We start from the raw sequence: 13,439 nt of genomic DNA, 5'->3' as shown, positions 1-13,439 counted from the left end.
ACCAACCTTGGACAATAGGTCAGAAAGACATGAGCAAGATGGGAGTAGGGGGAGAGAAGTCCACGGATTGCTTTAATTTCAATACAAAAAAAATACCATCCCTTATTTCTAGGCCATGAACTAGGGTGATCTCTTTGTATTTGGCCTTGTGTGGTATCTCAATTCTGTGGATACGTGTAAGGAGTTAGGCAGGTGTCTTATCTGTGTTTGTTGCAAATGTATAGACACTGTTCTTCAATTATGGGTCACGTGTGATGTTACTGTGTTTGGAATTATTTCACTCAGCATTTATTAGGATTTTAGCTAATATTAATGTGAGAGTTATGGATTCTTTTACCACTGGGGACACCCTTGAGTTATTCTTAATGGAGTCTTTTGGCTTATAATTGTCCTGCATCTGGCCAACAAAGGCTGGTTGTACAATGAATTAATCCAAGAATATATGGCTTGCGTTTTGGGAATTGTTACCTTGTGCATTCTCTCTGCCGTTCCTATCCTCACCTATTCCTGGTAACCTGCCATGGTTTGCTAGCTACTGACGGAGCTGTGCAGGAATCTGTATTTTGTTATTTCAGCATTTTGAGTTCTCGTGAAGCCTTGAGACCTTTTGTTTACTTAGCACTGTGTTGTGGCTTCCATTTTGGAAAAGTGTGCTGCCTTTACTGTTGTATGTCTATGTTATGGAGCTACATTCACGTGTCGTTCATGTTGCATTCAGTTTATACATTGACTATGTTAGTATTTTGTATGTCTTATGGAGGTAATGATAATATTCTTCATGTATAAATGTATGTGTTACCTAGTGTTTGCGTTCTTCATGTTGAGCACACATTTGCTTTGTGTCTAATGCATGCACATGTATTGTTACAATGTTAGTTTGGTTAATCATGCCATCTTAAGTTTTAGAGTGTGTCCATCTCCTGCTGTACCTGCCTGGGATGCAGGTGGTACGGTTGTCTTAGTGAGTAACGTTTCTCACCTGTGTAATATTGAACTGTGGGAAGGTTCAGAAGCTATGGATGACATATTCATCTGCCTCCCGACAAAATGGGCCGTACTTAGAATAATGCTTGTAAATTAGTCCTCACACCAGTCAAATGTTTGCCTTCAGGAATAGAGTAATTTGTCAGTGAAATAAAAGAAAAACAGTGACTCTGATTAGTGGGTTTCATAAACAAAACAAATGCTTTTTTTAGGACATTAAGAAACCCACATTCTTTTTTCAGACAGTGGTCGGAACTCTCCACTGTATCCGCTATTTGTGCAGCCGAGTGAAGCTTTGAATTCCATAACCAAAACCTGTTTATGGAACAGAAAGAATCCATGCCAAATACAACAAAAAAAACAACAACCTGAGACATGTTGTCCCTTTACATTCACTTAACATTATAAGTGTTTGAAACAGTATGCAAGCTATGTATGCAACATATCCTGTGAACACACAAAGAGGCAGGATCTGAAAGGTTGATGCTCCGGACTTAAAAGACTGGAATTACAAGAGCACTACAGCGCCATCCAGCCAAGTTTAGCAAATATGTAAGCCATCTATTTTTCTCCATGGAATGTACACTGCTGGGGGCATATTGATAGAGGCAGAATGTACTAAAATATGACATGCTAGCTATGTGGGTGTCATCTATTTTGAAGTGAGTTAGCATATAAATAAAGTCTATAACAATACTTATGAAAGCTGGGAGCGCTTGTCCAAGTGTATGAAACATTTTAAAGCACCATGATACATACATAATGATGTATTATGTTACAATCCTTTCTGCTTTAAGGAACAGTAGCAAACTATGGAGGTCCAAACATGTTTCTGATGAATGCTGTATGTCCATGGATATACATCAGTGGTGGAATTACCAGTTGGAATTAATTGTGCAATAGTTAAAAGCCAGGTATCCGCTCCACTGTATTTAAAAAGATAGTTGGAAGTGATTCAGATAATTTGGTTAATTGCACATCATATGAAATAGACAATTTAGATGCCAAACACTCATACTGATGGGTGGCATTTGCGTCTGAAATCCTGGGAGTGGGATTTGCCAGAAAAAAGCTCTATCCTAATGCAGATGAACAAAATTTGTCCCACCGAAACAAGACTATGGGCCTCATTACGAGTCCGGCGGTAGCCGTGCCAGTAAAACCAGCAGGCTGCCGCCGGACTCGTGGCTTCACGGAAACACTAGGAAGTCACGACTGTTCCTGGAAGTCAGGAGCCGGAAAAATGTTAATCCCCATTCCAATTTATGTCCCAAAGGACTCGATGGGAATGGGGAAGACGGAAGCACTGGCACTGTTAATAACATTGCCGGTGCTTCTGTGAAAGTCTGTGAGCGGCTACCGTCCCGCCCACCAGGTCAGACCTGGCGGGCGGGACGGCAGCCGCCCTCAGACTTGGAATGTGCCGTTCCGGTAGCAACGGTGCCAGTAGGCTTACTGTCACCATTGTTACCGGACCCCACACTCGTAATGAGGCCATATATCATAATGCACACACTCACAGAAAAGTGGATGACTAAATGACACTTGAGAAGTATTAACAGGCTGTGGGTGGAAGCCAGCCAATAAGTCAGCTAAAAAAGTGAACTGATACTAGCCCACGTTCCAAGCCGCCTGCCGTCTTCACCCCACACCACGTAGCATTTTTTTTAATGATCGCAACCCCCCTCCCGAACCTTACTTACCTGATTGCACTGTGCCACTGCAGCAGCTCCCCTGCCTCTTCCTTTTCCAGATGTCATGATAATAGATGAGGAGCTTTGTACGGGGTACACCTTCTGCTACAATGGCAGCCATTTTGGCAAAGCATTTTCATTCATTGAACACACAGCATCTTATTCAATTAATTAAAATGCCTTTTTTTAACACCCAGGGTTACTGCGTTGGTAACCCGGGGTGCTAATGGCATTCTTAAACCGTTCCATCTGCCATGCCTGGGGTAACAGCACTTGCTTTGCTCAGGCCATTAACTCTGACTGCCAGGCTGTTACCCCCAGTATGTCCCATGGAATGGGTTAAGAACGCCCTATTCCACCCCTAACTGTATTGTGCATACTAGTAAATAGTGCTTTGAATACTCCCTCTGAGGGCTAATAACTCGCCATACTAGCAGATCAACCAACCGTCCTCTCTTTAATTGTCCGTCATGGCGAGATTGAGCATGTGTGCAGCGTAGCCATAAAGAAACACCACAATTGATCCTATCTACCATGGGTGTGGCAAAAGACTTGCTTGATTGATTGTTGTTTTCATTACTATTGTTCTTCATAATCAACGATGATTATCATTGGAGAAAGGCAGGATTGCTGCAAATAGCATCCTCACAATTGTATGTTGTAATTGAAAGGTCCATTTTTTTGGCAGTGGCATATTCTATAATAGTGCCACTTTCAGAGAGAACATGCAGACAGTAATAATTGAATTTGAATAATGAGTTCCATTTATGGAAACCCAAACCAAATCCTTTTTTTGCTGTAAAAATGCACTTTGCACTCATTCACTCCCTAATCAACCACGTTTTACCACCCTACTTATTGCAGCCCCAAGCAATGTAGTCACATGCATTCATTCGAGCAGCCCTCACACGTTTTTTCCCATGAAAACACATGTATAGACACTCAACCACACAGGCGTTCACTCTCACTCACAGTGAAACAAGAACGCTTTTGCACTCGTTACATACAATCACCCACCAACCCCTATCATACAGTCACGCTTCCATACTCACACACCTCCCCGTCATCAGCCTGTCTACGGCATTTCCGCTGTCTCATATTTGTTGGGTTCATTGGGGGCAGCAGACAATTGATGGCAACTGTGAGTTTCCTGCGGACTCTATCGTTATGTTGGAACCTTTCAGCACTAAGACTGCCAGACTGCCACCTCTTTGTTTTTGGCAGACGCTCAAGCTTCTGCAGGACAACATCCCGCCTCAATATAATTGAAATCATCATGCATCCACACAAGATGAAGTAGGTTAACAGGAGGGATTCCTCTACTAGCAGCACCTGAGTCTCAATTCATTAACATATTTCAAAATTGGATAAAGATGGGTGTCTAATAAAGTAAAATGTCCTAAATGTCAAATGTAAGTAAAATTCATGGGGTAGGTTTTAATTCCAGAGTCTATATGTATCAACTTATAATATTGTAGGCTTGGAAACATTGCTTCAGTCCATATCCACGTCTAGAGGATGTGATCCCTAGTTCTCCATTTTTATTTTCTATGATGGCCAGTTTAGATTCAAAAGCTGTTATGGAGCTCATTATCTTTTCAGTTTCACTCGGAATTTGCAGGAGGTGGCACAGAGAACATTGTGGTCAGTTGTTGTGCCTTGGTATTGCAAAGTGACTTTGCTCTGCAAACATACACTTGCATCGGTCTGTGAATCAGGGTGTGGGTTGGCTGTGTAAAGTTGCTTTGCACCAGTGCAGAGCCACTTTGTACCATCTTAAAAGTACCATGATTTAGCCCCATATGTTGTTGATACAACCTAGGAGCAGAAGATCTGCTCCACCTATGCTAATAATATAAAAGACAGACCGAGAAGATCTATGTGATCACATAACAAAAGTGTGCATAAGTGTGCTCGAAAAATTACAAAAAATAAAAAAAAGATGTGCAGATGTTACTGTTGATACACGTGTGCTTTGCCTTTGTGGCATCCATGCTCATCTGTCCCTATTCATATACAAATCGGGAATAGGTCTAAGGTTTCTCTTTTCACACATGGATTTCCCTGCGCAGCGCCCTGATGTGTGACACACTAGGTGTTATGTGCATGCGTCGTGACATCACCCTCCAAGTTACTTTTTGCCATTTCTGCATAGCTTCTTGTGTCCTCCCCCCGGGCACCATTGAAGCTACTCCTTCACAGACTGCACATTCTACTCAGAATCAATCGGATTTACTAAACTATAGATCTAACTTCAATCGAGAAATCATAAAGTTGACATTGATATTCAATATTGGGAATATTCTTCTCTCTGACCACACACCAGTATAAAGATGCCTGTTACTCAACCTGGTTGAAAGGGAGAGCTAGATCGAACACCTAAACGGTCTACTTCTTCAGGGCAAGGGGATCAAACAAATAATTTAACTCTTTGGGAGCCATCTGCAAGGTCTATATACTGAAGGAATCTGAATGCTAAATGATACAGCAACTAACAAAAAGGTTTTGTTCAGTGAATTGTTGGAGGGCACATCTGGCTCTGTGGAGGACATTAAGGCATTCTTGAAAAGTACACACCTAGTAAAAGCAAAGGAAAAAGCAATAGAATGTAGCAGAGAAAGCCTGAATAACCCTGAAAACCTGAATAATGAGAGCACACCCTCATAACCACAGGAACCTTCCCCTATAATGATGAAGGAGATGCAACTGTGGCCTCCATACACTGGGTCATGATGTCTAGATTGTGATAACTACTGGCCCATTTGCATGATCATCATTGACATGAATATGCATATACAGATATGGGCCAACAGAACAGGTGCCTCTGTCGGGGAATATAAGTAATCAAAACCAGATTGGTTTAAATAAAATTCACAATGGAGGCTCACAAATTCGAGAATTGGTTGATGTTCTTAATTTTGATAGAGACAAGCTGCAGCAGAAATTAATGGTGAATCTTGAATCTGAGAAGATGTTTGAAGATGTCACCTGACGTTACTTGAGACATTGAAATACTTTAGCCATGGAGATAATTTCTGCAATGCTGTTTACAAGCTTCATGTGGTAGCTCACACAAAAGTGAATGCTAACCAATTACTATCAGAGGAGTAGAGAAGCAGGTGGACATGTTATCCCTAGCTCCCACCCCTCTCACCTCCATCATACTGAAACAGTAGGAGAAGAGCCCTATGTGGGACACAAGGTATCATCTCAATACAGCATCGATAGTATGAGAGATGATATGATAAAGTGGAGTGTATTGGCTTGGCATTCAAACATGCTATTTCAAGGAAAAACTGCAAGGCAAAAGGGGAGTCAAAAGGATAAGACATCTACGTAAGAAATATTTATCTTAGATTACACGAAGGAGAAAACCTCTGAAAGAGCTAAGTATTAGACAATTAAAGATGTGGAAAACCCATGCAAGCTGGTGTGAGCAAGTCTCCAGAGGCCGAGAAGTGTAATGACATCCAGCACAATTGAATCAAATAGCACTACATAGAAGGTTGAGATGGACAAATTTGTGATCTCCTCAGACGTGATTCAGAATTTGAAAACAAGGCCTATTCATTAAGACCAAATAAAGATAATGGTATGCCTACACTTCCTTGAATGTCCCAGAATAGAGAGCCTTGAGGCCATCTACAAAGGATTAGCCTTGGCTGGGGCCTCACCCATTAGAGACGATGGACTAATTGGGAAAGTGGCGAGTAGTCTGACCATGCTTGCGGCACCTGAGTTTTGTTTTACTTACGTGCTGCTAAGAAGCCGAAAGTCCAAGGTTAGGAAAGCATGCCAGCCAATCAGAGGGTCTATTTAGCAACATTCTATACAATGTTTCAGAGACCTACCCACTGCCATATTTTCCGCTATGAGTATTATACGTATTTTGTGGTAGTTCGAGGCATGCCCACCACATAAGGGGGAGCCAATGAAGTAATTAACACGTATGTATACTATAGGTAAATATGTTCCCCTAACCAATCCCTCCCTTCAATAGGTTTTAGTTTTAGTTTACCACATAGGATGATGTCATAAATGACACACATTGAGTTATAAAACCTTTGTATAATCACATTTGTGTTTGAGTGTGTGAATTACTGACTGTTATTTACCAGATTGCCCCACTTTATTTTATGCTGATAATAAAGTAGTACTTTGCCTTATTCTTTGAGTCTATCTGGTTATTTAGGTCCAAGATCATTATTGGTAATTCCATCTAACACATAAGACGCTTCAAGGGGCTAGAACACAGAGGAATAGAACTTAGATATGGCACAAAGCAGGGCTGCTCTCTCTCGCTGATCCTGTTTGCTCTGGTCCTCAACATTTTAGCCCAATCAGTAAGTACAACAAATAAATTCAAGATGGGCACAGAACTACACTTGGACTAAATGATACCTCTCTCAGAGCATGTACAATGTCTGACCAATACATTTGATATTGTTAGCCAATTCTGTAGTTTCTGTTAAAAGAACATACATCTATGTAAATTAAGCATTATGGCTAGCTCCTCAGTGGTTAATGAGCAAGGCTACACACATTTATAACTAAAATGGAAAAGAAAGAACTGAAATGCATGGACATCGAACTACCAAAAGAGAAGAAGAACATTCTCTCATATATTCTGAAGAAACTAAATAGAGAGATATCCAAATTGAACTTGGCTGTATGGGCCAAAGTTAACATAGTGAAGATGAACATCCTTCCACAATCATATGTCTTCTGAGTATGATCTGTGTCCCTTTTGTTTCCATGTTTGGAGAAGAGGCTACATGTTTATTGTTTTTGGATTTGGATTAGGAGTTAAAATAGAGGTATTGAGTGATGTCACAGGTGGATTTAGTTGCCCTGACTACAACACTATCATCAGGCGTGCATAATGTTGCAGCCCCATTTCTGGCTCCTCAACCTGGGTCAAGTGGAATTAACCTTGGAAGATCTGGAATATTTTTTTTTTTTATCAAAAAACCCTCTTTGTGGCATACTCTTAACATTAACAGACACAGGCCAGTGATAGAGAATGTACCAACATCTAGACTATTTAATGAACTGCCAAACCTACCTTATGCCATGTGCCATGATAACAAGGAACCCTATACTGGAACAATGGAAAGCAGCAGAACCTAGGAATATAAAGGAGTGGAAATGAATGGGCAACTGCTAGCTGCTCAGAAATGCTTACTTTCCAGAAGATGTCACATCTGGAAAAAGAGAGATACCCATGTCTTAATTAATGTTTGTATGAACCTATATCTTTCAACTAGCCCTATATAAATATCACCCCTGAAAATAGAAATCCATTAAAAGATAACACAGTCTAAAATGCATGCTTCCTTGATATACAAAGGTCTATATGCAGAAAATCATAATGTTGGGAACTAGAACAGACAGGGCACGGTGAATGAACTAAAAGTAGAGTAACCAGAGGAAATGTGTATCAACATTATATACGAAGTCACAAATGTATGCCTCAGTCTAAATTCAAAATACATTCAGTAACACATTGTGCTTAAACGATATAGGACTCCTCAGACACGTTTAAGGCTGTGTCTTGCAAATTACAACAAATGCTGGCACTGTTGCTTGGGAGTGGGAGCATAGGCCACATGCTATGGTCCTTCACAACACTGTTATTTGGTGAAGTAATCGGAGCTGATGCATGAGCTGAGTTACAAACATAAACAATTTACTGACAAGGGACATGGTCCTGTTCAATGACCCAGACTTGTTAAAGTCTGTATCATGGAAAGAAACAGCATGGATGAAGAGAGGGAAAAGCACAAGCAAAGAAAATTATTCTAAAGTGGAAGAGTGATCACAATATCACAATGATCCCATGGGCAAATGAAATGCTAGACCTTAATACCATGAAACGTGTGACATGTAGATCTTGCATTAAGAGTCCCCTACAGAAAGAAATCTGGTGACGTTACATAGAAACTCTGAAGAGGATGGGCATCAATAAAGAAATGTACCAGGCAATAACCAGATTTCAAAGCATGCACTATGAATTGCTAATGGCCTCTAAGGGCATGTCCCACACCCTTTCCCATGTCTCTTTGTATTTACTCATTCTTCCCTAGCCATCATTATTTATAAGTTCTATAAAAGGTTTGAAATGCTGAATATATCAGGTTTTTACTGTATATATCTTTGTATGTTGCAGTTACTGGTCTAGTGATTGTGTTAAAAAGAGCCGTTTGCTCACGAAAGCCAAACCTATACATTTAAAAAAGAGAAGTTATTCGTATTGACTGATTGTACGCATGTTGATTCAGTGCAGCTGATCCAATAAAGAAGAGGACAGTGTGTGTAGTATGTGTGTGGATGTGTGAAGAGCTTCACATGTGCTCACGTGTTCACTGAAATGTGGGATAATAGTTACCATCCCAAGCTCAAAGATAAGTGCTTAACCCTGGCACTGGTCAGCCCAACTATCAGAGGTGACACAATAAGGTTTCACTGTATACAATGTGAATTCAGAAAGCAGCAAGAAAACAAGAATATAAAACTGGTAGGAGAGAGATGTTGGCACCCATCCATTTGTTTTCCATACTCCATGCTTGGTTGCATTGAAAGAGATGGTTTCAATTTTTCAGGGTTAAGAAAGGAAGGTGTGGAAGTGACCCCGAAATGCATTTTCTTTGGAAGGGCGAAGAGCAGGCTCTCAGGACAAGCAGATGTCCTTTAAACACGTGGCTGGCTAAATAAAGGCGAGGTTGACCTGCTAAGAAATGCAGATGTGTTTAGGTGGTTTGACAAAGTTTCATTGCAGCCCAACATTAATTATTAGAACACATGTTGTACACATCATTGCATCTAACGAACTTGCTATCCCTGAAATCCACATAAGCCAACAATTAACACAACTAGAAAGGTAGGGAAAACATTGATGTGAGAATCAGCCATGGGTCCAAGTTGATGTAGATTGGTATTCATCAAAAATCATCCTCATTGTATAGATATGCAGGTCAAGATAACATCACTCTCAAAACAATAGGTGATGCTGTGATACAAGATTTGAGGATTGAGACTGGGTAGTGACATATACATTTGCAGTGTTGCAGCATGATTTTAAAAAACAATACATACACACTGGTTACTTGATTATTTCAGGATTCGTAATTGAGTTCAGCCAATTGTCAAATGTTTTGTATGTATCGAGACATGAATTGAATGACATTCTTTGCACGTGAAACGTGTTACTGCAATACATATAACGTGTCCCTGTCTCTCTTCCGTTTTCAGCACAGTGTCCAGAGAATGAATTGCACACTCATTCATCAGGTGTCATCCTCAGTCCAGGGTATCCTGGAAACTACCCAAACTCCCAGACCTGTTCCTGGACCATCAAAGTTGAGCCCACCTACAACATATCCATCTTTGTAGAAATGTTTCAGAGTGAAAAGCAATTTGATGAGCTGGAAATATTTGATGGTAAGAGGAGAATGGACACGCTATAACTTTACATAAATATAAAATACACATATGCTGGTAGTATTTTCTCTTTTTCTAATAACAAAAAGAGGAAATAGGCACTAAATGACTGTGTTCAAAATGTTTGGCAATGTTAATATTACATCATTATAATCTGAGTTTGATAGTTTAAGAAATGCATTCTTTGAATCCCAAAACACAAAATTGTGAAGCAAAATATTCTCATTGCCTTAGTGAACAGGCCTGGATTCATGTGTTTTCTAGAATCTTGAACCATCATCATTTTCAGTAATTCCACCATGTGGAATCTCAAACACACTTTGTAAGACTTGTCAAGGTTCAGCTGGATGGCTGTGAAGGGGTACACAATGTGGAAGCGTGTTTTCAGTCTTATGCAGCTTTTAAAGGGGCAGGAGGTCAATGCTTGAGATGAGTGAAATTTGAGTAGTTCATTAGGAAGAAGAATACAGAGAGATAGTGAGTTACTGGGGCAAAGGAAGTTAGATTATGACTAGAGTCAGGTTTTGTTTACACAGAGCTACGTGATGCATTCAGTAATTGGACGTAGGTGACTAACACACAGTTGTATTATGCTGTGGGTTAAGGGTGAGGGCATTTCCTGATAGGGAGATCATCTTAGATGTGTCCCGTTAGAATCCCTGAGGGCATCTGGTGTAAGAGTCACGTTTTGTGTCCTGTGTCTCCCTTGTCCTGGCTCTGCATTAATGCTAGTGAGATGTAATGCCGGGTGCAATGCTCATCAGTAGAATGTTGTGGTGTGAATGCTCTATGAATGTCATTTATTGGATGGGACCTCGTGAGAGTGGTAGCTGGTGTATGTTTCCCTTACCTTCCTTAATACTTACCTTGTAATCTACCGGCTTGTATCACATTGTCAACTGGAATTTAAGTAATGGAGTTCACTTCCTTACCTAGTGTCTCTTGAGTTCTTCCTAGTGGCTTTCTTGCTTTTATATCCCCTTTGCACTCCTCCTCCTTTGCTTTCCTGCCTCATCCACCCACCCTTAGTCCTCGGAAGCTACATATTTCCAGATTAGATTACTGTGTAAACCCCTCAAATATAATATCAAGTAGCATTCCTAATCGTTTCTTAGCATTCAAAAGTGTTCTTGTTTGTTGTTATTACTGCTCTGTGTACATATCAATCTTAATTCACTTTTCAGTCTCCAGGAATCAAAATTGATATTGACATTCAAATTCACAAGTAACATTGTTTTGGTTCTGTACATGCTTAAAAATGCCTATGCATTTTAATAGGAAAAAAAAACATATTTTCACCAAAACAGAGATTTACCTGTTTTTTTTTTATCTTTTTGTTCTGATGTGCATTGTGACACACACATTTTGTGTCGAATGCAGTGTATTTGTGAGGTCTGACAAAGAAGCTCATCGTTGTAATTGTGTGGACGTCTGCTTTACAAACTAGCTTACTGTGGATTCCTTCTTCGTAATCTCGGTAAACGAACCGCCTGAGTCAGTGTTTGAGTTCTTGTTAAATGTATTCTCTTTTGTGGAACCTTTTAATTGCACAGCATATTTTACGTGCTAGTCAAGCATCTCTTTGCAGCGTAGCAAAGGGGGTCATTAGTCACATTTGTACTCTTGCTTCTCTAAAATAAGAAACAGACTATAATTTGTACCGGGAAACATTAATGTTAAAAAGTACTATTATATCATTGGCTTTAAATTATACATAGAACCGTTTAACTACTGTGGTGCCGCCATTAGAGTGTAATAGATGTTCTATTCACTATGTGTTGGGGTACTTGCGTGTTTTAATCAAAATCGTTACTGAAAGTATCTTTAAAAAATGCTCATACACACTGTGTAATACAACTTTGGCATGAAGGTTCATTTCTGAGGACTGTGTGTTTCTTTGTATTTAAAACTGATTGTTGTGCATTTAGAAACATGTTAGCGAGGATCTGTGTCAGATACACCTTAAGTTAAAGACCGTGAACTCTGACCCACTGGGAAGTCTCTAAAACAGCATATGCCAACAAAACGTACACACAGTGGAGACTTTTTAAAACACAATTGTCTAATGCTAACAAATATATAGCGACAAATACATGTGTTTTGCTTTGGCAACGCAGGCACATTTGTGTGTGATAGAGCTCACATTAATTTTATAAGGGACATTTGAAAATAAAAATAAGAACATGCCAATATCCATCACGTTAATTTGATTCACAAAGGTTTATCATAATTGCATATGAAACCCAACTAAGGTGATGTAAAACATATCATCACTCAGATTGAAACACATTGACACATGTACATGGCAACACATCCCTAGATAAATCTGCAATTGTTTCTAAAAGATTCCTGGTGCACACATACAAAAATACAAAGGAAAATAAAATATTCAAGTGGTCTCTGAGCAATTAAATGAAAGCACATGCTTCCTCAAGTCCATGTTTGCCCTATGCACTGACGTTGTCATTGCAATGCTCCTCTCACTGGACTCCCCAGCAGCACTCTTGCCCCCCTGTAAGCAATCCAAAACACAGCAGCCAGACTCATTCTTCACCTACCAAACCATGCACACATCACCCATGCTCTGGGCCAGCTCCACTGGCTTCCTGTACCCCAAAGAATTGCCTTCAAAGGACTGTGCATTGTTTTCAAAGCAATCCACCACAAAACTCCATCTTATCTTAATATGATTCAATGTCCTCGTTTGTAAAGCGCCTTTCACCATGGGTATGGTCCCAACGTGATGTAGCTTGAAAGGTCTTGGAGCGACTGAAGTCCGAAGTATGGGAAAGTTAGGAAGTGCTATTATGTGTGTGTGGTTGTAGGTCATTTTGTCGAAAACCAAATGATCGAATGCCATTTGATCGAGAGTCAAATGGTCGAAAAAATTGTCGTTTTTTTAATTTTTTTTTTTAAAAAAAATGTATGTGAGGGATTACCCCCAACCCCCCTTTTTCTATGTTTTTTTTGTTACCAAACAAAACGAAAAAAATATATAAATAAATAAATAAATAAAAACATTCGACCATTTTTTTTCGGAGCATTTGACTTTCGATCAAATGGTCATTCGATCTTTTATTTTCGACCATTTGACCGGACACCTGTGTGTGTGCATAATGGCCATTAAATGTTATGAGGGATTGGACAAGTCCCTGCTAGCCCCCCATGTCTAATTGGCATGTGTTCCAGTCGAGAGAGGTACACTAGCGAAATAATCTGGAGGGTCTGTGGAAGATAGTCAGTAATGTGTGTAGCTATACTTTACATTTTTGTTGTGAAAGGTAGCTACATTTTTATGGCAAAAGTGTTGCCCATAGTATC

The 13,439-nt window shown here is 39.9% G+C and overlaps 1 protein-coding gene across 2 annotated transcripts in view; it reads left to right on the top strand.

The window, feature by feature from the left end:
* The window catches only part of CSMD1 (CUB and Sushi multiple domains 1), a 5,442,057-nt gene that overhangs the window by 4,683,789 nt on the left and 744,829 nt on the right, over positions 1-13,439 (top strand). For both annotated transcript variants that reach the window (XM_069606098.1, XM_069606099.1), the window contains exon 47: positions 9,930-10,118. In XM_069606098.1, coding sequence (XP_069462199.1) covers positions 9,930-10,118 — 189 coding nt within the window. The remainder of the gene's footprint in view (positions 1-9,929; positions 10,119-13,439) is intronic.

This window comes from Ambystoma mexicanum, chromosome 4p (genome assembly GCF_040938575.1).
Source record: "Ambystoma mexicanum isolate Mex_15411 chromosome 4p, UKY_AmexF1_1, whole genome shotgun sequence".
Lineage (NCBI taxonomy): Eukaryota > Metazoa > Chordata > Amphibia > Caudata > Ambystomatidae > Ambystoma > Ambystoma mexicanum.
The sequence above is the reverse complement of the archived record's forward strand: the minus strand, read 5'-3'. Positions and strand labels throughout refer to the sequence as shown.